The following is a 27,829-nucleotide window of genomic DNA, read 5'->3' as shown; positions in this document are numbered from 1 at the left end:
AGAAAGTCTTTTTAAATTAAAAAAAAAAACAAAATATTCTACATTTTGTGCATAAATTATTTACAAAATACTATGTGGAAGCTTAAGAATATCTTTTAATTTTCATCATAATCTTCGAAATTAAATATGCCCTTATTGTGATAGAATGGATACAACTCCTTTAAAACGGAGACCAACAATGGATTTGTATAGGCACGACGTCTAAATTCCTCACCAATTTCATCGGTTCGGGAAAATGAGTGAATATTTGAATCTTTATCCGAGGGCAACATTATGGCTGGCAAATGATTAAAGCAGGCGAAAAAGGCTGCAAGAAAATACAATAATTTGAGTTTAGGCCATTCATTAGATAACTATTTGCCATTGATACTCACCATAAAAAGAATTCTTCTTATCCAACATATCACATTGTAAATCACACAGTGCAGGTATTTTCTTTTTATAGCCCAACACTTTAAGACATTCCACTAATCGTTTATGATAAATTTCCACAAAGTGATCAAATTCTTTTATGCGCAACTCCGCCGCTGGTGATATGGTGAGGAAAAATAGTAAATCTTCAGCCGGACTACCCCATTTACAGATTTGAAAATCAAGCAATATGGTTTCATTGATCTCTCCATTTGGCAAATAGCTGAACATGATATTACTGGACCAAAAATCACCGTGACAAAGGACATTAAAGGAATTTGTAGATTGTTGGAGACAGGCTTTAGCGCAATTTAAATATTGATCACAGGTGGGCTGAAAAGTGGAATAAAATTAAGAAAATCGGTCTAATAGAAAAACACAATTTAACTTACAAATTTCTCAATATATTCTTCAGCATTTTCCAAACCCCATTCAGCCATGGCTTTTGTGTACGAATTAACTTTTGAGTTATATGCTCCCTTTAGAAACTCATCACCTTTACGATTATCCACAAATCCGTATTGGAAATCCTCTGGGTATGGACCGTGTAACTCTTCATACACTGCACTTGCAGCATGGAATTCGGCTATTTTTCTTAAGATATGTGTCATGTGAGCCATGTCACAACCTTGTAGTCGATCAATGTTTTTAAAATTTCTCGCATTTAAATCTTCAAAGACAAAGTTGATTTGATTGCCTTTCTTCTCAGTGTAAAGACAATTTGGTGATAGTTGTATGTTCCAACCCACAGCCTTGTAGAGTTCTTCAAATGCCGGCAGATATTTACCATACATTTCCATTTCTTTGGGAAACAGGGAGAGTTTGTTGATTATGGCACCACCTTTGTCTTCTTCCAGCATTGTCTTGAATACGTAGGTTTTGGATTTCGAGGAACCATCTGAAAAGTTTTTTGTTTTGCAAGTAAGAGAAATTAATAATTTTGCAGATATTTTAAAATATACTTATGCTTGTGCAGTATTTTCATACTACAGAAAAATATATGTTATCAATAAAAAAAGATAAATTCACATCTGAAGTGACCTTCGCAACGATAAGATTATTGCGATATGAGGGAGACCATACATCTGAGAAGATAATTCACACCAAATTGCATTATAGATAACAATATCAGTCTCATATAATAAATCTTAATAAATTGTTTGTTAAATATTTTCGCTCATATTTTCTCCTGCAACATCTTTCTGAGCAACGTTTTACTTGAGTTTTTTACATTAATCTCTGGGAATATATATATATATATATATATATATATATATATATATATATATATATAACCGCAACCGATTGGTTGCCCAAACCACCCACCCATCCGAGCGAAAGAGGACAATGAAAGCGATTGTGTCCAGCGATACCTGATTCTTCCAAAAGTAGAACGGACTCGTCCGACAGTAGCACAAATAGACCTTAGGTGGATGACAATGAAGTATCAACGAATAAAATGAAACATTACCCAACAGGCTTTGTCGGGCGCCTTGTTGTAAGTTCAAAATTTTAATTTGCTCTCAGAGGTAAAGTTGTAGCTCTTGTCTTAAAGAACTAGTTCTGAACACATACAATCCACCAAACCACACCTTCAAGGTCAAATTTTCTTAAATATTTTTTCTAAGGTTTTGGTTTACAGATATGGACTGATAGCCTTGTACGTTATTGTTGTTGATTGTTTTCTTGAATTTTGAGCGGTTTAGTATCTATGGACCAGAACCAGAGAAAAAAGGATGAAAATCGAATTTGTTTCGATATTTTGACCTGTAAGAACCATTTCTACCGAGTTCCTAGGTTCCAGAAACATGTTTATTGAGATGTAAGGAACATTTTTGTAGTTTGTTGTTTGCTTCAATTTTAATTAGTTTGATATCCAACCCCTAGAAAAAAAATATAAAGAAAATTTAATCTTGACGATTTTGACCTTGAAGATGTGGTTGGTGGATTGTATGTGTTCAGAATTATTTCTTTAAGACAAGAGCTACAACTTTGCCTCCGAGAGCAAATTAAAATTTTTAGCGTTTTAGAAAATATGAGCCGGGTTAAATGAACTCTTTTGACAACAAGGTCTCAAACTTTGGGGGCCCATAACCGCGAAAGTGGAAGTCATAGGGAAAAACGTCGGGACAGGTGACTTTTTATTTTTAGACTTTTATCATGGTGCGGTGTCAGAATATGGTTTATTCGTATTTTTTTGTTTATAAAACATAAAATGTTTTGTTTTCTTCGAAGAAATTCATGTAAATATATATTAAAAAATAACTAAGAAAGATAGAATATTGAAATTTCGGAAGTGCTGCATTACATGAAGGACATCAACATATACGAGTATTTGAAAAATTGCAGTATTTTTTCGAAGGATTTTTTATGATTTAATTTTTCAAGCACATTTTTGATGTTCTTGTTATCCTGGAATGGAATAATTTTAATTATTATATAAAGCCTATACTCTCCCCTTTAATATGACACCAACAACAGCATCGTACGACGAGTACAAGAATTTAAAATATTTTTTTGAAAAATGTTGACTTTTGAAATTTGATTGTCCTCTAAAAGGTCAAAACGATGAGAAATCGAAAAACGAAAAGTGCCATATTACACCAGTTTGCCTATAGTTTCAAACGTATATAGTCCGGTTCAAGTGTAATTTTGGCTGACGGACGGTGTAATAGGCAAACAAGTTCATTTGTTCCCGCTGCAGGAAATCATTGTTGAGAAAAACAGGTCAAAAAGTCATAATCCTAGTGTTCAAACTGTGAGCATCAATGGCCTGTCAGATACTGCGACGTATATGACATACATATCCGACGTATAATACATACGTCCAAAACGTCGTAAACTATCCAAAACCAAAGATAGGTTTTTGACGAAAGTATAAAAGTAGAAACATGTCACATAGGTTGTGTGGGTTCGAATCTACGGCTTTCCTCTTTCACTTGCAAAAATCATTGGTCATTAAGCTCGACTCTAACGAGAAATTAATTAAAATTAATACTAAAAATGATGAATGATAGGCAAAATGTTCAAAGAAATATTCAGACGAAACCACATTTTTTGGGATTAAAGATTGTGTCCCGAAAACATCGATCCAAAGATCTTAAAACAATACACAGCAAACATGTTGTTATGACGGCATTTTTGAAGTCCGATGTAATTAGGAAGTGTTTATAAGCCCGGAACAAGAAGACGTTCCTTTGGAATCAGTATAATACGTGCAAGATGCTCACGCCCAAAGAGATCAAATGGGCGTGAAGATAAACTCGATTTTAACTAGCGGAGACAAAAACCACATTGGTGGTGGTATAACAGTATAACAGTTGTATAACAGATTCGTACGAAGGTTTAGTTCATGTTAGCGAAAATGTCTTATTTAGCAAAGATGTAAACCTTATTTTAGACTTATTCTACTGATGAAATAATTTTCATTACTATTTTTTAATTCAAATGCTATTTTTAATAAGACTTCTTGGTCAATTTTATCTTGTTTTTAGAACTTTTTTGGCAATATGTCACAGTTAATATATGGTCAAAACAATGAATATATAATAATCCCATATATTTTTGGGCGTATCATCTATTAAATAATTCACAACTACAGTGAATGTTATGAAATTCAGTGATATCACTTCGGTAAGCGAACACAACGGAAAACCTTAGAAATATCATAACATTTAATTTTTCAAAAATCTTAACATTATAATTTTCAAAAATATGCAAAAATCCGATGCCTACTTATCACAAAGAATTTCTGAATGCCGAGAACTAATGCTGAGCAATAGTTAGTCTATCCATCAAGAAATTCTAGCACCTAATCGCGGTTATGTAAATGACAAATTCTGTCGCCATATCATGCATCTGTCAATAGACTAATTTTAGCGTCCAATCGTCGGACTTCACTTATAGAAATTCTGGATCTTCTCATAAATTGATCGGGAATAAGGGAAACTGTGGAATTCAGTCTTAACATCTTTTAAAATGAAATTATGTCGCCCAATCCAAGGTCTATACATGTATACATTCTTTTAGCAAAAATCCCTAAACACTACTTTTCCCAATCTTAATTTTTTAGCCAAAATGTGCCTCATCGAAATAATGGCTTTAGGGCCAGAAAACTTGGAGTCGACTTAGCTATGTCCGTTCGTCTGGGTAGCCACCTGGAGAGCACGATAATTCTCAAACAGATCAACCAATTCGGTCCAAAATTTGGCCTTGGTGATATTTTGATCAGCTTCGAAGATGGGCCATATCGATCTACTCTTTCGGTAAACTTCCGCAGAGTATTTCAAAAATTTTCAGCGAAGTGCAGTTTAAGACCTCTCTGGATAATCTGTGTATGCTTAAGACCTTAATGGTCATGGCTTCACCTCCTTTATTCTAATAATTTAGTTATAAGTAAAAATATGAAATAAATAAATTAATAAATAAAAAAAAACTCTCTGGAAACGCTTTGCTTTTTTGCAACAAGTGTTCTCGGGGCCCCTATTACTACCGTACAAGTTTTTCAGAGGCAAGTCTATACTTCCAGAGAAAATGGCCCGAAAGCTGTAAAGAACACCTAAGGCAATCTTATCGCAATATTTCAGCGAGCATTATATATACAAAATTCGAAGATGGTGCTTTTCGGTCTACTTCTTCTGGTATTTTCCCCCAAATTTCAAGAATTTTAGCTAAAGTGGTATGCGCGAGTTTTCTGGAACGGAGCAACAGATTCGGTCCAAACTTTGGATTTAGAAATATTTTTTCCAAACTTAGTTTTTGCTCGAAAATGCGCCATACTGGGGTACCTCCCTCACAAACCTTCAAAATAGTTGTTTAAGTGCTGTTTAAGGTCTATTTGAGGATCTTTAGAAATTTGTAGTGAAGGCATTCCTAGCGGTTAGAGCGGTATTATGTTTTTCGTGGGCAAGTCCATATTTTCTGGCATAAGTGTCAAAAGGTGAAAATTATACTGTGACGAACTGAAATGACTGATGGGAACAATATCTTTTAAAAGGATATTGCCTCCCAAAATAAGATCTATTACCAAAATGAACTATGTCGGTCCGGTCCATTTCTCCATACCTCCTCCGCAAAACTTGTGATCAATGATACAAATCCATATTTTGTTTGCAAGTTCATTCGTCCGAAAAAGGCTAAAAATTTCTGAAAATCTCCTAATGCATAGTTTTTGGGTGTAAGGATTTTGGCTGTGTAGCCGCTATTCGATCTGTCTATACATGAAATTTGCAATTCACACTGGCTCAGCGTATATTCCTATCCGCAAAGTCGAGTGGTACTTGTTAAGATTTTGACAAATAAGAACCTGTTTCCGATCAGTTTTTAGATTTCGTTTGTCGTCACAAGGTCCTTCGGTAAAGGAGGAAAAATTAACATTTCTAGAAATGTGCATCCATTGAAAGTACTTCCCAAAATACAATTGCTGTGGGTTTATATGACGGTTTCTTCTGGTTTTATTCAAAGAGTAATCGACAGAAAAATCCATGAAGATGAAATTCATTATAATTTTGAAATATTGGAAATACATTTATTTCAATATTGGAGATACATTTATTTCAATATAAATCAATATTTTTTTTTCAAAATAGTCTGGCTTAATCCCATTATTGTTGTTTTATTATTTTAAAACAACTAATTTATTAGTTGAAAAAAAAATAAATCAATATATATAAAGTAGAAAAATGTTTGTACGTTTGCTTGTTTGAAGTTTATGGGCTCAAAAAACGCTAAACCGATCTTCCTGAAATTTTCAGAGTATGTATATCACTACATGGCCTAAAAGAACCATAGGCTGTAAAAATTTCTGAAATTCCGCGTTGATCCGGAGATATAGCATCAGAATCGGAGTTACCTCCAAAAAATTTTGATTTTTTATGCAAATATCTATAGAATGGTAACAAATAATGTCTCCAAATTTTGGATGTGTGCAAGAATTTGGTCTAGAAATAAATCTGCCAAATTATATTGAAATCGGTTCAGATTTGGATATAGCGCCCATTTCATGTATTTTATGCATTAAACACGCTTTGTATGTTCAATTTCAATGAAATTTGGAATGTGTGACGGAATTGGGTCTAGAAATAAATTTTTCAAATTATATTGAAATCGGTTCAGATTTCGATATAGCTCCCATATATATTTTCCTCCGATTTCATGTATTTGATGCACCAAACACGCTTTATATACCCGATTTTAATGAAATGAGTGAGAAAATTTGCCTACAAATAAATTTGTCAAAATATATTTTACCTTATTCGGGGTAGCGAAGCGCACCGGGTTCAGCTAGTAAAATATAAACATTGACCTCAAGATCAAAAAGCTTGATTTTATTAACATTCGAAAGGTCGAACAAAACATAAAAATTCGGCAGAAAAATCCTTTTGTCAAATGCTTGATATACATAGTTTTTTATTGCAAATTTCAAACATAATAAAGAATTTGTACTTGTTATGAATTTCAAAATAGTTCATTATAAAAACGTGTTAGAAAAAATATACAAACACTTAAAACCACAAAGATTAAGCAAAGGTTTTACCTTTTATTGTTGAATTGCTCTTATAAAAAATTTCAAAACCAAAATATCGCAAAAATTTTTTTTTCTGGATGCTGTTTATAAGCCAAAGTATTGGGCGTAATATGTTACAAACGTTCAATAAATAAAAATAAACGTATTGTTCTGAACTCAGTAACACTTACAATCAGCCTAAAATTCCTAACATCATCAGGCATATTAGATGTTGTTGTTGCTAGATAATTTTCGCCATTTGAAGCCCCTATATATACATCCGCCAAAAATCCATTGGCTGTAATATGAATGTAATATTGAAAAATTGATTTCTGGAATAGAAGGGGGACAAATGAGTCGTCTTTGGAAAAAAAAGCTTAAATTTGAACTTCACAAATGCAAATTTGCAATCTTGGATGTATAAATAGGGGCTCCAAATGGCGAAAATTGTCTAGCAACAACAACATCTAATATGCCTGATGATGTTAGCCTAACCAGCTAACGAAACGATCGTCGCATAGCGGTTGATGTGTGTGTAGGACTTCGCTAGATATCAATTTTTCAATGTAATCTGCTTAGGTCACGAAGCTCGATTAATTAAATTAATTAGATTTTTTTTGTTTTTGGATTTTTCTCATCTATGAACATTGCAGTTTCAGAATCCGCAAAAACTTCCCAGGTGTAAGCCTGCCTTCCGTAAAGTACATCAATTTTAACTGCACCCACTTTAAAAACTTGTTGTTTTTAAAACTTGAAAACAACAAATCTGTGATTAAGCTGAGCTTACTTTGAAAATAAAAAGTTATGATAAAATTTTACAATTTTTCATCAAAAGTCGAAAATTACAAAAAAAAATGATTTTTTGGGTTATTAAAAGAACAGCAGTGGTATTAATTCAGACTTAAAAAAATAATTTAGCATTCGTAGCAGGCACCAAAATGATGAAACTACTTAAATCAGCTTATTTTACAGTTGCATTCACTCTTCCACTAATTGCTTTCAAACATAATAATAATTTGGCTATATTTCAACCTGAATGTGAATGTTTTAGCTTTGTTTATTACTAATATTCAGTGATGGCAACTGAAAATTCATTGTTTGCATAAATCTAATCTAAACACATAAATAGCTTCAAAACATAGACTTTGACAAGTTTTGCTTATCACATTCGCCAGATTTACGTAGATCGTAGATATCGAAACAAATAAGTGTTAAAGTTTTGAAACAAACATTTTATCATTTGGATCTCAAGGAGTGATCATTCTACTTGACATCTATGTTCATTTGTCAGCTGTTATGTCAATAAAACATATTGTCGACGACTTTCAGCTGTATTTTAGTAAAATGTTAAATTAATCCTAAACATGTTGTACAGAGCTATTGATATATTCGAAAAAAATATGTCGGGAAAGGAAAATAGTCAGGACCATAGATTAACACTTATAAGTTATAACAGATGTTTTTGGTAATTTCATATATGGGTTGTTTAAAACTTATTGTTTTCACTTTCTAATTAAAATAATCTACAAGGTCTTTCATGGTTTTCAATTGTTGAAATCCACTAAAACACATTTAAGAGCTGTTGGTTTGAAAACAGACGTTTGCATTGTTTTTCTTAATTATTTTTTAAAAAGCAATTAAATCACAGGGTTACAAGTTTAAGCGTTTGCAGCCCACACAAAACCAACCTTTCATTTCTAAATCCAAATGCAAGCGTAACATAACCGATGTAAAATTTTCACCCGGAGGTATGGCCGCAGTCGGAGTGAATTTTTTGACAGCCACAAAATCCGGTTCATCCTTTTTTACAATATCATGGAAATATTCTGCATTTATCCATTCGGGGATATGCAGATTTTCATTTGGATTTATAATTTCAGTATTTTCACTCATATTTTTTGAACACAAAATTGAATAGACGACTGTTTCCGGCGATCTGTGGAAAGCGACTGTTTAATTGCAACTGAACGTAGGAAAAAAAAATAGTTAAGTGCTAAAAGAGAAAACGCGTCAAGTGACCACCAGCCAGCTTTTGATTTTGTTATTTTTTTGTATGGTGATCAAATCATGTAGATTGCTCATAGGTAAAGAGAGAGTCATAAACAATGGTGAGCAAAATTGGAAAAGAGAAAATTTAAGGTAGAATTAATATTTAAGTTTTCTTTTTGTTTCATTACATATTTAGACATTTTTAAGCACTAATGTTACCTAAAATCGTGCTACAAATGAATTATTAACGAATTATTACAAAAAATACTTAAACACCCAAGTGTTGTTGAATTAATTAAATTAAGAGTATTTTACAGAAACCACCAGTGGATGGCCGTGCACACCATTGGTCATAAACCAACGCAATACTCATTCGTTAGAGCGAACGCCAAGACCATATCAAAATAATGTGGTATCTATGTCCAGGTCAGGCAATGTGCGCTTGCTGAGAGCAAGTGAGCGAAAACTTCAATGTAAAATGCATTGAAATGTATGCTCACTTGCTCTCAGCAAGCGCACATTGCCTGACCTGGATCTATGACATATGACAATGGTGTGCACGGCCATCCACTGGTGGTTTCTGTAAAATACTCTTAATTTAATTAATTCAACAACACTTGGGTGTTTAAGTATTTTTTGTAATAATTCGTTAATAATTCATTTGTAGCACGATTTTAGGTAACATTAGTGCTTAAAAATGTCTAAATATGTAATGAAACAAAAAGAAAACTTAAATATTAATTCTACCTTAAATTTTCTCTTTTCCAATTTTGCTCACCATTGATCTATGTACATGGTCGATTGTTTAGTAAAGCTCTCAGCTTAGATATGTTTTTATTATTTCTCTTTTTATGCTTCGAAAAAAAAACAATTACTTGGACCGTGGGACAAAAAATGTGAAAAAATTATATTTAATTGAGCAAATTGACTGTCTTTGTCTAATATATATCTGGCTTTGTATAATATCTACCTATCTATCTATAATATGTACTCCAATATCGTATATTGTATTCTTCTCAATATTCAGAATCACAATTGAAAGAAAAGGATTTTTAGTATCTTTTGGATGATGAATAATAATATATTCCATAATTGCTTGCTTATCGATAATGTTTGACAATTCTATATTAAGAATATTTATGTTATCTATACACGTTAAATACATAGATCAATATGTTGACGTACGTGACTATCTTTTTTATTTCGAATTGTTGATAATTTTATATGGAAAATATGACAAAATTTAAAATTATTTTAGGCTGAGTCGAGCTATAGAGTGTCTCTACAGACGAGATGAAGGAAGTCTTTATAGACTAGAATCGTTTTTTTCTGTTCAAAATTCTGTAACTTTTGAATGGATAAAGATATTTTCATGATTTTCTGTTCGACAAATAACACAATCAGCTTACCTGTGAATAAAGTAGAATTCGGTTTAGAATTCAATATCAAATTTAAACTTTTGAGTTTTTTAACTTAATTTTATCAAAATACGAGTGTTTTTGTGTTTTTTTATGCCTTCATATCATGACACAATTACCCAGGTAGTGGCATCGTAAAATTTTGAATATGTTATGTCAAATATTTCTTTATGTTGTTGGGGAAATTACAACAAAAATATTTTTTTATAAAGGGATTTGACTTTTCATATTCGATCAGCTGGTGTGATACCACTACCTGGTAATTCTGCCATGCTTCATATACAGTGCTGGACATATCAATGGAAACTTTTTTCAGAAAACTAAATATAATAATTTTTGACTAAGTACATTTATTCCTTAGCCAAATATACCTGCATACTTAATTTTATGCAAACATATTCAGGTATATCTAGCTAAGGAATAAATTAATTTAGTCAAAAATTATTATATTTAGTTTAGTTGAAAAAGTTTCCATTGATATGTCCAGCACACAAGTGAGCCAAGGCTATAGTCGGGTCGGGGCCGACTATGTGATACCCTACACCACTACCCCTGTTCATAAGCTTTTGACTAATAAAATTCAAAATATTAAAATTGGGATAGCTTAGCGCCTTTGCTCTGAATGTCTTCATTAACACAGGTCAATTTTTTTGAAACGCATTTAAGTGCATCGACAGTACAACCCAAATAAAAAATGGAAAAGTGGGATGTATGCCAACCATCAATAGGCTTCTTTCTCTGTAAGACCCCCATCAACCCCCAAAATTTCGTGAGGATCCGATCAAAATTTCGTAGTGTGATTGCACAAAAATTAATTACCGACTATTGTGATATGTCTGTTGTTTGACCACCTATGACAACCTACTTCACATCGTTGTAAAGGTTATATTTTCTACTTTCATTAGCAGGTTTTGCTTTTGATATACCCCTTTTAGAAGCGGAGATATTCGCTTTGAAATAAAACGTTGACTTTTTCTCCAAATAAGTTTATTCCCATTCCGACCCATAAATATTATCCGACCATCACCAAAATCAATAGGATTCTTTCTCTGTAGGATCCCCATTAACCCCCAAAATTTGGTGACGATCCGATCAAAATTGCGACCTGTAGCGTGATTACAAAAAAAAAAAAATGAAAAAATGGGATGTATTGCCGACTATTGTGATATCTCCGTTATGTGGCCACCTACGCCAACCTATTTTGCATCACTGTAAATATGGGATTTTCTACTTTCATAGTCGGACTTTGTTTTTGGAAGATCCCCAACCGAAGCTGTGGTATTCGTCATTATTATTAAAATCGCAAAAATAAAAAGTTGGGTTCTATTAACGGCTATTGCGATATATTCGTTATTTGATCACCTACGAGAACCTACTTTACATAATTAGAAAGGTGATATTTTCTACTTTCATGGCCAGGTTCTGCTTTTGGTATACCGCATATTGAAGCTGAAATATTCGCTTAGGAAAAAAACGTTGTCTTTTTCTCCAAATAAGTTTTTTACCCATTACGACCCCTAAATATTATACGACCATCACCAAAATCAATAGGCTTCTTTATCTGTGTGACCCCCATTAACCCTCAAAATTTCGTGACGATCCGATCAAAATTGCGACCTGTAGCGTGATTTCCAAAAAAGCGGAAAAATGGGATGTATTACCGACTATTGCGAAATCTCCGTTATTTGGTCACCTACGCAGACCTAGTTTACATTATTGTAAAGATGGGATCTTCTACTTTCATAGCCAGGCTTTGCTTTTGGAAAGTTCCCAACCAAAGCTGTGATAATCGTCATTATAATTAAAATCGCAAAAATGAAAATTTGGGTTTTATTTGCGAGTATTGTGATATCTTCGTTGTTTGATCACCTACGAGAACCTACTTTACATCATTATTTACTTTACATGATATTTTCTACTTTCATGGCCAGGTTCTGGTTTTGGTATACCCCGTATAGAAGCTAAGATATTCGCTTCGGAAAAAACCGTTGTCTTTTTATCCACATAAGTTTTTTGCCCATTCCGACCCCTAAATATTATCCGACCATCACCAAAATCAATAGGCTTCTTCCCCTCCGGGACCCCCATCAACATCCAAAATTTCGCGACGATCCGATCAAAATTGCGACCTGTAGCGTGATTACAAGGTTTAGATGGACAGACGGACGGACTGACGGACGGACACACATAGCCAGATCGACTCAGCTCGTCGAGACATTCATTTTGGTATATATAAGTATGGGTCTACGACCATTATTTCGATGCGTTACAAACTTTTTGGCCAAAAACAACTTATAATACCCCCCACATGTAGGGTATAAAAACGACCAAGTTCAAATAAATAAGTTATATGAAAACAAAAAAAAACGAAAAAAGGTTTTTTTTTGAAAAATTGGAAGGTGGCGTGGCGTGCTCCCAAAAACAACAAAAATTTTGTATATATTTTTTTTTAATTGTATAATTTTTTTTTAAATTAAACAAATTTTTATTGTTGTCTTTGGGAGCACGCCACGCCTACACTTTCCAATTTTTTACCTAATTTTTGATGTCCTTAGTTCCAATATGTTTACTATGGATTTCCATATAGAAATTAACAATCGTTGACGACAACAAATTGGGGTTTTGGCCAGGAAAACTGATTCCTGAACCACTGTGAGGCTTCTTTTTATAGACGAGCTGAGAAACAATAATCAAAATAGAAAAATTACACGGTGCTCTTGAACCAACTTTAAATGGAAGGAGCTGACACCTGGGAAGTTTTTGCGGATTCTGAACTACAGTTAAAAAAATCGCCGGAGCGCTTTTTTAACAAATCGCGGTCAATTTTCATATTTTTAGGTTTTCACGATTTTGCTGGGAAACCACAAGTCCTATCAAAATGGAAATAAAAAAATCTTGTAGCAGTGTAAATTCTCTACAAGAATGTCGTTTATGATATTTTCGTAGATTTTACCATTTTTGAGATATAGAAGTTCAAATTGGGACTATGCACTGACTGTATCGCCACCTATGGTGCGCCTTAACTAACTTCAAATAAAAACCGCTTACGCCTGGGAAGCTTTTGCGGATTCTGAAACAGCAATGTTCATGGATGAGAAAAATCCAGAAACAAGAAAAAATCCCTGGGGGATTATTAAATAAAGCACGGTCAATGTTCACTTTTATAGGTTTATTTTAGGCTATTAGCTATTTTGCTTGAAAACAGCAAGTCCTATCGAAAAGGGTCTAAAGAAAATCTTGTAGCTGTGAAAATTCTCTAGAGAATTGACCATCATGATTTGTTCCTAGGTTTTACCATTTTTAAGGTATAGAAGAATTATGAATAAAAAATATCAATAAAGGATGGCCACAATATTGGTATCGGTAGGACTTGGCGATGACTTTATAAAAATTTTGTTTATAAAGAGAATCGCACTACTGATCACATTTTTTAGGTTTTTTCATAGGTTTTTACGAATTGCTTGAAAACAGTAAGTCTTATCGAAATCGTATACCTGTGAAAATTCTCTACTTGTAATTTTTTCCTAGGTTGTACCATTTTTGAAATATACATATATACTATACTAGCGGACCCGGCGAACTTCGTCTCGCTATTAAGGAATAAAATTTCATACAAAAACTCAATTTTCGATTTTTCCAATTTTCCGACTTTTCCAGAGGGATTTTCCAAAATTTTCTTCCGTAAAGACCTTCTCCTCGAAAATGCGAATAACTGACAAAAATTTTTACAGAAATCGGCCTAGCCGTTCTCATTTTATGAATTACTATACATTTTTTACACCATTTTTATATTTATATATATATATAGATATAGATCTAGAACTTTCACTGCTACAACATCAAAATCATGAAAAATCGTGAAAGCCTAAAAAACCCTGAAAATTTAAACTTTAATCGCGATTTATTTAAAAAGCGCTGCGGCGATTTTTTGCTTCCCAGGTGTAAGCACCTTCCTTTTAAAGGTGGTTCAAGAGCACTGTTATAGTCATCTTTTACAATAGAAGGCGAACCAAGGCCTCGTAGAAGAGCAGACAGCATAAGGGGACTTCTGTTCTATAGAAGACTATTTTTATTCTGTAGATGATTTTTTGAAGGGTTTTCTATTTTATAAAACAACTCACCTCTTTATAGAAAATCTCTTGAAAACCCTTTAAAGGCACCATCTATATATTCAATAGAATACCCCTTAAAGGCGTCATCTTTTATTTTATTGAGCACCAAAAAAGCATATTTTCATGAATTTTTTACAAGAAATCTAGAAAGGTCACACCTTTAGCTACCTTCGGGATTTTTTCTGTGAAAAATATTGCATAGTTTTGCATGCCCGCCTAGGAAACACTGCTTTTACTGAAGCAGTTAGCGGTGCCTACTGTAGCTTGAAAACGAATAAGCCGATCATCGCATATTTTTGTGGGATCATTATGAATCTAATAATCTTGTCTTTAAGCGAAGTGGAATTTTAAAGAAATGTCAAAAAAGTCAAAATTTAGATTTTAACGAACAAATGGCCATAAATCCACCAAAAAAAATTTAAATAGCCTTTTGCTTAAGGACTTGATTTCTATATGTATAATATTCCCAAAAAAAATTAGAAGATCGGATCATTCTTTTTCGAGCTACAGTGGGCACCGAATTCAAAAATGCCATTTCGATAAAATACGCTTTTATACGCTATGCTCCATACAAAACGCAATAAATGCTTCATTTCCAATGCTCATATCTCAGTCAATTTTTTGTCCAATCCACTCAAAATCGTTTGCAACGTATTCTACCTGTACTTTGATTTCTTAAAATTAAAATTAAATTCTATTAAGGGCCCATCTATTCATCTATTCTTTGGGGACCCTTTAGGGCGTCATCTATTCAATTGAAGACCACATAAGTAGCCATCTATTCTTTTGAAGACACCATAAATAGTCATCTATTGTAGGAATTAAGGAATTATCTATTCCCTTGAAGACTCCATAAGCGGTAATTTCTTCAATTAAAGACCCCATAAGGGGTCATCTCTTCAATTAAAGATCCCATAAGGGCCATCTATTCTATTAAAGACCTCATAAGGGGTCATCTATTATATTGAAGACCTCATAAGGATTTGTCTATTCCATTGAAGACCACACAAGGGGACATCTGTTCAATTGAAACTCCCGTAAGGGACCATCTATTTTATTGAAGACTCCATAAGGAGTCATCTCTTCTATTGAAGACTCCAAAGGAGGTCATCTATTCGATGGATGATATTGATATTGAAACTAAGGAAACCAAAAAATAGATCAAAATATTGCAAGGTGATTGCGTGTCGTTCTCCTAGCGACGACAATTTTCCCCATTTCGGAAAATACTTAATTTTAGCAAATTCCTGCAGAAAGAAATAGCTTTTTCTCGGAAACTATAACAAATTTGGTGCCTCCCAAAAGTTATGCTGAAACCGGTATAATAATAAGTTTGGTTATGTATAAGCGTTTAAAAGAAAAGCGTGGGGAAGGTACCAAACCTTCGAAATGTACATTCCATGACAATTTCAGGAAAATCAGTTTAGTAGTTTTTGTAGAAAATATTAAAATTGAAAATAGTGGGCGTAAAATTGAGCGTGGTCAAATTTTCTTTGTATAAAAACCTAAGTTGGGTTATGACGAACTTTTCAAAAAAAGAGTTATCCAAATCGGTCCAGCCGTTCTCAACTGATGTCATTACCAACAAACGACATTTGATTTTTATTAATATAGATAAAGTATTTTTAAAGAAATAGGGTATAGGGGAAGTACCACGCCCCTTCCGAAATTCAACAAAATATGCAGCCTATTTTTACCGGGGGCTATCCCTGTCACGGTGCTCTTGAATCAACTTTAAATGGAAGGTGCTTACACCTTGGAAGTTTTTGCGGATTCTGAAACTACAATGTTCATAAATGAGAAAAAAAAAAATCGACGGAGCGCTTTTTAAATAAATCGCGATTCAAGTCGGCATTTTTAGGGGTTATTAAGTACGAATTTCCAAATCTTCCTCAATCCTCCACTGCAACTGTAATCTTAATTCCAAATTTCTTAATTCTCAATATCTAAATTGTACCAAATTTAGTTCAATTTAGTACGGATTTCCAAACTTCCTCAATCCTACATGCCAACAGTAATAATAATTTCAAATTTCAGGAATTTAGCGCTACCCGTACACCCGAATCCAAATTGAACCATATTTAGTACCTTTCGTACACATAAGTACGAATTTTCAAAACTTTCTCAATCCTATACTCCAAAAGTAATCTTAATTCCAAATTTCAAGATTCCAGCTCTATCCTTTCATCCAAATTTAACTGCACCAATTTTAGTACCATTTACGACTTTTCGTACCCATAAGTACGAATTTCCAAAACTACCTGAATTCTACAACCCAATAGCAATCTTAATTCCAAATTTCATTATTCCAGCTCTATCCGTTCACCCAAATCCAAATTGTACCAAATTTTGTACCATTTAGTACGCTTCGTATCCATACGAACGAATTTCGAAAACATCCTCAATCCTACACTCTCCATTCCAGCTCTATCTGTTCACCCAAATCAAAATTGAAACAAATTTAGTACTTTTCGTACCCATAAGTACGACTTTCCCAAACTACCTAAATACTACAGTCCAACAGTAATTTTATTTCCAAATTTCAGGATTCCAGCTCTATCCGTTCACCCAAATCCAAATTGTACCAAAGTTAAGACCATTTACTACTTTTCGTACCCATAAGTATGAATTTCCAAAACTTCGTCAATCCTACACTCCAACAGTAACCTTAACTCAAAATTTCAGGATTCCAGCTCTATCCGTTCATCCAAATCTAAGTTGTACCAAATTTAGTACGATTTAGTACTTTTCGTACACATAAGTACGAATTTCCAAAACGTCCCGCATATCTCAATCCTATACTCAGTCAGTAATCTTAGTTCCAAATTTCAGGTTTCCAGCTCTATCCGTTCTATCCAAATCCAAATTGTACTAAATTTAGTACCATTTAGTACTTTTCGTACACATGAGTATGAATTTGACAAACCATTTCCTTTTATAAACACCACTTCGCAACCTTCATTTCCATACCAATTTCCAACTTTCGGACTTGGCTATAAAAATCAGGTCCCGTATCATTCAATTAAATATTATACCTTTGTAAGAATTTAGAGAAGAGTGTAGGTAATTTTTACAAGCGAAAGTCAAACTAAGTTATTTTTTTCGGTACGGCAATAATAATTTGATTTTGGAGAAAAGCGTCTTTAGTGCCGAACGGTGAATGAGTTAAAGAAGGCAGTTACATTTTTGAAGCTTTTACATTATATATTTATATTGTTTAAAATATGTTTATCTTTTGATAGATATATACAAAGCAACGTCCTCAATCCTCATCATAATCTTCAAAATTGAAAAGTCCACGTAGAGAATAGAATTTATAAACCTCCTTTATGATAGCAACAAATCGTGGATTTGTGTAGGTTTTCATGCGTAATTTTTCACCCACCTCATCGGGCCGGGAATAACTTTCAATATTGGCATCTTTATCCGAAGGTAAAAGGACTATCGGTAAATGGTTGATGCAGGCAAAGAAAGCTGAAAAGAAAAATAATTATAATTATTTTCCCGAACTTAATTCATAACTCACCATAAAAAGTATTCTTCTTGTCATACATATCCTGTTGCAATAACCGCAAAGATGGCAATGGCTTCTTGTAGCCCAATATTTTAAGACACTCCACCAAACGTTTATGATAAATGGCAACAAAATTATCAAATTCTTTGAGTCTAATATCTGCTGCAGCTGATATGGTTATAAAGAAGAGCAAATCTTCGGCAGGACTTCCCCATTTGCAGAGTTGGAAATCCACCATTAAGGCTTCCTGGATTGTCTTGTTTTCCGTATAAGAGAACATTATGTTGCTAGACCAAAAATCAGCATGATTTAGAACATTAAATTGATTCGTCTTCTGTTTCAGTGTGGCCAGGGCACATTTCCAATATTGCTCATAAGTGGGCTGTGATGATTAAAATTGGAATTTATTTTGAGATATGAAGAGAGATAAAACCGACTTACAAAATATTTCTTGATATACTCGTCAGCATTTTCCATACCCCATTGGGTCATTGCCTTTTTATAGGGTTGGGAATATGTGTCATAAATCATTTTTATAAATCCCGGACCATGGCGGCTGTCTACAAACCCGTATTGAAAATCTTCTCCATATGCACCATGTAGCTCCTCATAAACAGCACTGGCAGCATGAAATTCGGCCAATTTCTTTAAAACACATTTCATGTGATCCATGTCACAGCCTTCCAGACGATCAATGTTCTTAAATTTTTTACAAGCTAAATCTTCGAAAAGGAAATTGATGCGATTGTCCTTTTTCTCCGTAAGCAAACACTTTGGGGCAAATTGTATATTCCATCCAACATCCTTGTACAGCTTCTCGAATGCTGGCAAATAGGTGCTATACATTTCCATTTCTTTGGGGAAAAGGGACAAATCGTTGATCATTTTACCACCTTTTTCATCATCCAACATTGTTTTGAAAATGTAGGTTTTGGCCTTAACTGAGCCATCTGAAAAGGGAAAAATTTGTAATTTTAGATTAGGATTGGGAGAGGTTGAAATCCAAAAATGTTAAAGGTGTGGTTGCTAAAGTCATGTATTGTATACACACAAAAAAATATATGTTAGAAATATGTTTGGATCCAAACAAATATACTATGTTTGGGAATGGTTGTTTGGGTCCAAACAAATATCAGGGCAATCATGAATAAATATTCAGTGCGGGCTTTGTTCTCTTTCCTCAATTTCACAATATTTTATTTTTGTATTTATGTAAAAAAGGGAATATTTTTGTCGATTATGCGAGAATATTGCATGATCAGGTGATTCTAGTAGTTTTCCACGTTTTGACTGATTTTTTTAAAGAATTACGACTTTTTAAATTATTTATCGTGCGGAAAAATTCCGAGGGAAATATTAATAGCCCTGATACAGATAAGATATCTCAAATTTATTTGTTTGAGTACCAACATATTTTTAATGGGTGGAGAGAGGATTGTCATCAACGAGCGTAACAACAGGGCTCTCGCTTATTTTATAATAAAGAGCCGTGTATATAGTGCAATAGAAGACGCAGAAGCGATGACGGGAGGGTGAAAAATTTGCTGTTACTTTGGTGGTGTGTGGTATGCGGCCAAACACTTGTGCTTTTTCTGTGTTGTTGTTGCTGCGATTTTATTCTTCCACAAGCTATCAGTTTTTCTTTAACTCACAATTAACCAACCTAGTAAGCGAAGAGTAAAATAAAAAAAAAATGGTATGAATTATTTTTGTTCTTTTTGCGAGAAAGGCAGAGAACATGTTTTCTTCAGTTTCTTCAAGACAATTGTTGAGTGAAGACGGTAAAGTGAGTGAATATATCAGTGTTTTGTGTTTTTTTAAAGTAATGATGCTTTTTAGTAAATTAAATGCCTAAAACATTTTATAATTGGAAATTTTATAATTGAATCAAAAAGGTGAATGGAAATATTTTATTGGACAACGAACAAATGGCATTTAATATTGATAATACCTTTAATGAATTTTTATATACATGCACATATTTGAAATACGGAAGTACCTGTTTATGTGTTTTATTTCACAAATAAGGAGAAGCGTTCAACGATATTTCTATATTTTAAAATTAATAGTTTTTATTTGTTTTTCTTTCTAAAAGTGGACGCTAGATTATAATTTTATACGTTTTTTTTATAAATTATTCTTCTCCGTTTTTCTTTCATGAATGTTTGTTATGTGTTTCATGTATTTGGAATTTCGTATGTACCTATGCGTCTGTTATAGCTTTTGTGTTTGGTATTTCTATGCCCTGCAAACATTTTTTTTAAATTCTAAATCGCTTAACGACTATCTGGGATTCGCGGGGAAGATCAATTCAATCGCGGAAGAGCGCACCTAAAGATCTTCTGCAAATCTCCAACATAAAGTAACTGTGTCTAGGAAGCGAATCCCGAGAAAGAATCGCAGATTAATCATCTGGAAGATCTTTAGAAGATTAAAGTATAAAGTAAAAAGAATAGAATTATTCTTTGGGTTTTGTTTTTTGTTTCATTTGTTGTCTTTGAGTTTTTTACCCCCTTTTGTTTTCTTTTCTGCCTTGTTATGATTTTTAATTATTCCTTATGTTGTTTGTTGGTGGTTAGTTATACTGCTTCCCCATTCACTTTGTTGTCTTTCTAGTTAAACTCGGCAAAACCTGGCCACGCGTTGTGTTTGTCAATTCTCATAATATTATGCGTGACATTTATATCAATGTTCTGTCGAAAATGTGTATGAGAATTATATACAACCAAATCAAAAATGTCAGTGGCAATTATTTGTTGCTCTTCCAGAAGAGTATTCGGTTATTCTCTAGGGCGATCATTTAAAAAATCTAAAAGATTAATCTGAGCGAACAATCTTCCACAATTTTGAGAAATGTTTGCAGGGTGCCTTTCAAAAAAAAAAAAAAAAAAAAAAACCACCACGGCAGCGGGTTCTTTCGTGCCGGATTGACCCGGAACAACACAAAATCATGGTTTCGGCCAGCGGCAGTGTACATATGTATGTTTGTATTTGTTTCGTTTTTCTGTGTTGGGAGCAGCATATCCCGGAATGCCTGCTCCGAATTCTTTTGGTCCGTTCCGGGACGGAGGAAAACCCAGGACCAATATATCTGTGCTCAGTTTGTCACATCCGCATCTTCACCCACATCCAACCTTCGCTGAGATGCAATAGATGTCAGGAGTGGCTGCATCTAAGGGGTTGCTCTGAACTTGTCAACGTGAGGGACTACGACAGGGACTATGTTGCTGCATGCTGCGTGAACACAGTCCCCAGTGAGTCGTCGTCGGATTACGAAACTCCCTCGTCGTCTGACTAAGAAACTCCCCCGCAGTCCCCTCGACAACAACCGCACATGCAGCCTTTAACACCAGCCGTTATTGTCCCAATCCCAGAGAAAGCATCCTTTTTGCAATTTAATTGCAATGGACTCCGAGGTAAGATCGAGGAAATAGTAGATTTCATGAGTCGGAGGAACATCAAGGTCGCTGCGGTGCAAGAAACCAAGCTCAACAACAACTGTAGCTTACAACATTGCGATGGTTACAATGTGCTAAGGAAAGATCGCACCAGAAGTGGAGGTGGGGGATTAGCTTTCCTGTTGCACCAGTATGTCCAATACAGACCTATCTTGCTTGAGCCTGTCTCTAATGACCCGTACATGGAATGTATGGGGGTAGCAGTCAGGTGTGGAACTGCCGAGATAGAGTTGCTGAACGTATACATACCGCAGATTACGTGCCGCTTTTGGAAGGTCATAATCGTCTGGTCCTGGGGGACTTTAATGCGCATCGCATTCGGCCCTCGGAAACGACCAGAGAGGTACAGCGCTGGCTGAGCAGATTGACAGCTCTACGTTTTGCACGGTTAATGAGGACGCCCCTACCAGAATTAGAGGAGAGTGTCACAGCTCGCCAGACATAACCATCGTGTCACCTGGGCCCTATTCCACGAAACAACTTATCAACTTTTCATTTTGCACTTATCAATATTTTTGACAATGCTCAAAGTTAAGTGTTCCACAGAACCATTATTTTTTGACAAGTGATAAGTTGCTAATTATAAAGTAAGTTTGTTTACTTTTCAAAATAATGTAGCTCTTTTTTTGATTTCTGTTCCACAAACGTTATTTCTGCTAAGTGAAAAGTTGTAACGGCAAAGCGTATTTTGCTAAGATTTTGCAAAAAAAATTGCTCTTTCGTTCCACAGAAAACTCTGCATTTTGATTTTGCAGATCAAATTTTGATATGTTTGCCTTAAATTTGCGAGGTAAACGTTCTCTTTGCCAATGTACATTGTCAAAGCGAGATTTTGTTCGGAAATAGTGAAAACACGGTTATGACAAGAAATTGTAAAGATTTTTCCGAACTTCTACCCCCTGAATCAACCATCCTACTTCGAACTCTCACTATCCGAAATTCCACCCTACGAACAACCCCATTCCGAACTTCCACCCTGCGAACAACCTCACAAATCGATGTTTCTCGATTTTACATTTAGACTAAACTCTATTTGAAAGACTATTTTTATTTATTACATTACCCTCCACCATAATATGGAGGGTATATTAGGTTTGTCATTTCATTTGTAACTCATCGAAATAATCATTTGCGACCCTATAAGGTATATACATATATTTTTGATCAGCGTAAAATTCTAAGTTGATTTAACCACATCCGTCCGTCCGTCTGTTGTAATCACGCTATCTTCCGAACGAGTTGAGATAGGGGGATGAAATGCTGTTCACACGTGTCTTAAATCAAGTTGGAAGTTGAGCTTTGTTATTGCCCCCATATAGCAGTGCCGTCGATTTCAGCTATTTTAAGGTTTTTAGCTACATTTTCAGAACGAATTAGTTATAATATGCTTCCAAAACTTACCGACATAGCTCCATCTTTTATTATAGCCCCCATATACTGCCCAATTTCAGCTACTTTGGCGTTATTAGCTACATTTCCAGGACGAATTAGGTATAATTCAGTCAATCACCAAGAAACGTCTCCACAAAAAATTAAGGATAAAGGTCTACGTTTTTTACAGCCCCCATATAGCAGTACCGTCCGATTTCAGCTATTTTAAGGTTTTTAGATACATTTCTAGAACGAATTAGTTATATTTTCGCAAGTAACTTCTTCACTTTGTGGAGAAAGAAAACTAATTACTCTATGCCGAACATAACGCTTTTTACTTGTTTTATTTCGCTTAATTTTATTGTATTTTATTTGTATTTGCCTTCATTTTATTTTAGATTATTTTATTTCACTTATTTTTTTTATTTTTTAACTTTATTTTATTTCAATTTACTTTACTTTATTGCACTTAATTTTATTTTATTTCACTTCATTTTATATTGTTTTATTTTTATTTATATTTTAATTTATTTCATTTTATTTTTTATTTTATTTTACTTCATTTGATTTATTTTGATCTTATTTTAATTTGTTTCATTTAATTATTATTTAATCTTTATTAAAATTATTTTATTTTATTTTTATTTCATATTAATTTATTTTATTTTATTTATTAGTTTTATTTTATTTTATTTTATTTTATTTTTTTTTATTTATTTAATTTTATTTTATTTTATTTTATTTTATTTTATTTTATTTTATTTTATTTTATTTTATTTTATTTTATTTTATTTTATTTTATTTTATTTTATTTTATTTTATTTTATTTTATTTTATTTTATTTTATTTTATTTTATTTTATTTTATTTTATTTTATTTTATTTTATTTTATTTTATTTTATTTTATTTTATTTTATTTTATTTTATTTTATTTTATTTTATTTTATTTTATTTTATTTTATTTTATTTTATTTTATTTTATTTTATTTTATTTTATTTTATTTTATTTTATTTTATTTTATTTTATTTTATTTTATTTTATTTTATTTTATTTTATTTTATTTTATTTTATTTTATTTTATTTTATTTTATTTTATTTTATTTTATTTTATTTTATTTTATTTTATTTTATTTTATTTTATTTTATTTTATTTTATTTTATTTAATTTAATTTAATTTAATTTAATTTAATTTAATTTAATTTAATTTAATTTAATTTAATTTAATTTAATTTAATTTAATTTAATTTAATTTAATTTAATTTAATTTAATTTAATTTAATTTAATTTAATTTAATTTAATTTAATTTAATTTAATTTAATTTAATTTAATTTAATTTAATTTAATTTAATTTAATTTAATTTAATTTAATTTAATTTAATTTAATTTAATTTAATTTAATTTTATTTTATTTTATTTTATTTTATATTATTTTATTTTATTTTATTTTATTTTATTTTGTTTTATTTTATTTTATTTTATTTTATTTTATTTTATTTTATTTTATTTTATTTTATTTTATTTTATTTTATTTTATTTTATTTTATTTTATTTTATTTTATTTTATTTTATTTTATTTTATTTTGTTTCATTTTATTTCAGTTTAATTTAATTTAATTTATTTAATTTAATTTTATTTTATTTACTTTTAATAATATCAGTTTCTTTTCATTTTTTCGCTCGTCTCAATTTTACATGTCTTATTTATTATTGCCAAGTAAAAAATAATGCAAAGATGATAAAACGTTCTGTGGAACAAATATCATTCACACTTTGCAAGAGAACTGAGAGACTTACCAAGATGGCGGAAAAATTGAGCAAGAGAGCACAACAACTGTGCTAAAAGAACAGTGATAGACAAATTTGCTAAGTGCAAGGGAAATTGAAAAGTAATTTTGTGGAACAAAAAAGGGTTATCACTTTTCAAAATAACTACTTTTTGATAAGTGCAAAATGAAAAGCGATAAGTTGTTTCGTGGAATAGGGCCCTGGTCTGACAAATGACGTTACCTGGCAACCCGTCATTTCCCTTAGATCAGACCATCTCCCCCTAATTGTATCCATTAGCAGACCACCCGATTTCATTACCTCTGAGCGCCGCACATTCGTCAATCATAAGAAAGCAGATTGCCCACGTTTCAGAGAGTTAACCAATCACCGGTTCAGAGAACTGCCCAATCCTTCTGATGTTCGGGTAGCGGAAAGGACGTTCCGAGACATCATCACTGCTGCAGCCGTTCGCCATATCCCTGCTGGTCGAATACCCGAAGTAAGACCAAACATTGGAGTCAGTGTAAGTGAATTGTGAGCAACGGTTAAGTCACTCTCGAACCCTGGAAGAAGGGAAGATAGGACCTAAGTCACGTTTGGCGACGTTACGTTGACTGACCCGAAGAGATGCGCAAGTTATTTCAATCGACAGTTTGTCGAGCACCCCGAGAGTGACAGGGCGAAGAGAAGAGTATTACGTCGCATCAGATCTCTTCCTGACGAGGAGGAACCACCACAGTCTACAATGGATGATGTTGCCAATGCCACCAGTAACGCTAAATCATCCAAAGCGTTGGGCCCTGATGGAATCTCCATGGTAATGCTGAAGCAGCTGGATGAGCCGGGAGTGGGGTATCTCACTAAAGTTCTCAACTTGTCGCTATCCACCCTCATTGTTGGGTGGTCCCACTACGGAAGCCCGGTAAGGATGGTAGCAAAAGTGAATCGTACAGACCGATTTCGCTTTTGTCGCCCGTAGCAAAGGCCCTTGAGGCCTTAGTCCTCCCCAGTATCAGAAATAGCTATCAAGTTGCCGATCATCAGCATGGATTCCGTAAGCAGCACAGCACGACAACTGCGCTGCACGCCATTACCACACATATTTGTCAAGGGGTGGCGATTGACTTATCAAAAGCCTTTGATACAGTCAGGCACTCCACGCTGTTTGAGTACATTGAGCAGACAACCCTCTGATCAAGCTTTAAACGTTGGATAGTCAATTATATGTGTGGACGCCAGTCGTACGTGGAATTCAGGAACAAGAAGTTCAAATACCGTAGATTGAAACAGGGAGTTCCCCAAGGTGGGGTGATATCTCCGGAACTGTTTAACCTCTACCTCTCCTGTATTCCGCCCCCTCCAGACGGCATCGAGATCGTAACGTATGCGGATGATTGCACGATCCTGGCGTCGGGTACATATACATATCCTGATGACATCAGTCAGAGACTGAACAACTATTTAACCGATCTTACCACCTTTTCCCATTCGAAGAATATGCAGATTTCCGTCACTGTGTTCACCACATGGACAGCGCAGTTTTGAAGAGAATTGAATGTCGTGGTCGATGGTAGCAGAATTCCGACCACAAACTGCCCCAAAATTGTAGGGGTCACATTCGGCACTACTTTCACATCGTGCGCGCACGCCACAGCTATCTGCGACAAACTGAAAAGTAGGAACAAGGTCCTCAAGTCCCTAGCCGGCAGCACTTGGGGTGCAGATAAAGAAACCTTGTTGACCACATATAACGCGATAGGTAGGTCTGTGGTAAGCTATGCGGCTCCAGTCTGGTTACCGAGATTGTGTGATACGAATTTAAAAAAGATTCAAACTTGCCAGAATGCCGCCCTGAGAACAGCAACAGGGTGCCTCCTCAAATCTTCAGTGGACCATCTACATGAGGAGGCAAAGATTCCTCCAGTAAAGCAACACAATGGGATGCTTTCGTTGCAGTACCTGCTTGGATGTTACCGTTTGAGCCATCCCAATCACCATCTTGTGGGTAGGCCCGACACATACAGACAGATCAGGAAGGATATCCATGCTCTAGAGGGAGAGGTCCAACGTTACAGAAGATAACCCCTAGATCAAAAAGCGTATCAAGCAGGTTTGAATAGCATTCACACGGACGAAGTTGCAAAGGCCTTAAGCAAATATAGTTTGAATAAAGTGCTCCGAGTACATCCCCCATCTATCGCAGCTAAGGAGCGTCAGCTGCCACGACAAACCAGAGTAGTTTTGGCTCAACTACGCTCGGCATATTGCGGTCGCCTAAATTCTTATTGGGCAGAAATCGACGGCGCCGTGCAAGACATCTGCCCAGTATGTGTCATGGACCCGCACGACACAAAACACCTTTTCAACTGCCCAGCCAAACCCACTCATCTCCAGTGGATCTGTGGTTACATCCCATCGAAGCAGCCACTTTCCTGGAACTTGAGATAGACCCAGAGCCAGATTGAACAGAAGAACGAACATACAAACATAATAACAAACACTGTTATAACAACAACCACCACCATTTTGGAATGTGTGTATGTTTTTGTGGCTTAGCGACTGTTGCAAACACATATATGTTTGCTGCAATATATGCTTGGGACATATTTTAGAGAAGCCTTTTTCCTCCGTGTATATGTAACCGGTAAGGAGTCGACAGGGAATTAGGAATATATGAAAAAGGATTGTTTTATATAAGATTATCCTTATAAACTATTAGTGTTGAATAACCATGCTCAAAATGATGTTCTAGGGCATCTTCAATTCTTTTTCGTTTTGTGTTGACCCAGAATTAAGTGCAGCCTCTGTGTAGGAGCTGATGCATATTATTATGGTCGACAGAACGAAAGAGAATCTTAGAATCTTTATGAGAATTTTGTATAATGGGAGTCCAAAGGATTGTCAATGAAAATTGTCTTCTTAGCCGATATAAAAATATATGAGACAGTCCCATAAGTTTATATTGAATCCTCTTATTGCTTTTCTTACCCACCTTTCATTTCCAATTCGAAGTGTAAACGTAACATAACTGATGTAAAATTTTCACCCGGTGGTATGGCTGCAGTTGGAGTAAATTTCTTTATTTTCACCATATTTGGTTCGTCTTTGGCCACAATATCCTTAAAATATTCCACATTGATCCATGCGGGAATATCCAAATGTTCATTTGGATTGACAATATCCGAATCATTATTCGGTGGCATTTTAACAAAGAATAAACAATATTTGATCAGCAAGAAATGCAATCAAACAAAACAAGCGAAACGCAGTAAAACGAACTC

At 33.9% G+C, this 27,829-nt stretch overlaps 1 protein-coding gene across 1 annotated transcript; it reads right to left on the bottom strand.

Annotated features, from left to right (window-relative positions):
- Nucleotides 1–18: 18 nt before the first annotated feature.
- On the bottom strand, nt 19–27,829 carry LOC141391553 (uncharacterized). The gene is made up of 8 exons (XM_073964425.1): nt 27,541–27,829; nt 18,391–18,899; nt 17,962–18,331; nt 17,700–17,909; nt 8,605–8,865; nt 804–1,309; nt 375–744; nt 19–307 (listed from the first exon to the last, which is right to left on the bottom strand). Exons 1-8 carry the CDS (start codon nt 27,749–27,751, stop codon nt 96–98), a joined length of 2,649 nt encoding a protein of 882 aa, XP_073820526.1. The 5' UTR covers nt 27,752–27,829; the 3' UTR covers nt 19–95.

Source organism: Musca autumnalis, unplaced genomic scaffold, assembly GCF_047663935.1.
Source record: "Musca autumnalis isolate F117 unplaced genomic scaffold, ASM4766393v1 scaffold_1, whole genome shotgun sequence".
Taxonomy (NCBI): domain Eukaryota; kingdom Metazoa; phylum Arthropoda; class Insecta; order Diptera; family Muscidae; genus Musca; species Musca autumnalis.
Note: the sequence above shows the minus strand (reverse complement) of the source record. Positions and strands in the feature narration are given on the sequence as shown.

Excerpts from the sequence above, each read along its gene's own strand:
- LOC141391553 (XM_073964425.1), bottom strand. The coding sequence starts at position 27,751 with ATGCCACCGAATAATGATTCGGATATTGTCAATCCAAATGAACATTTG. Across the intron at positions 18,900-27,540 it reads CTTCGAATTGGAAATGAAAG|ATGGCTCAGTTAAGGCCAAA; the intron begins GTGGGTAAGAAA and ends TTCCCTTTTCAG. Across the intron at positions 745-803 it reads AAGAATATATTGAGAAATTT|CCCACCTGTGATCAATATTT; the intron begins GTAAGTTAAATT and ends TCCACTTTTCAG.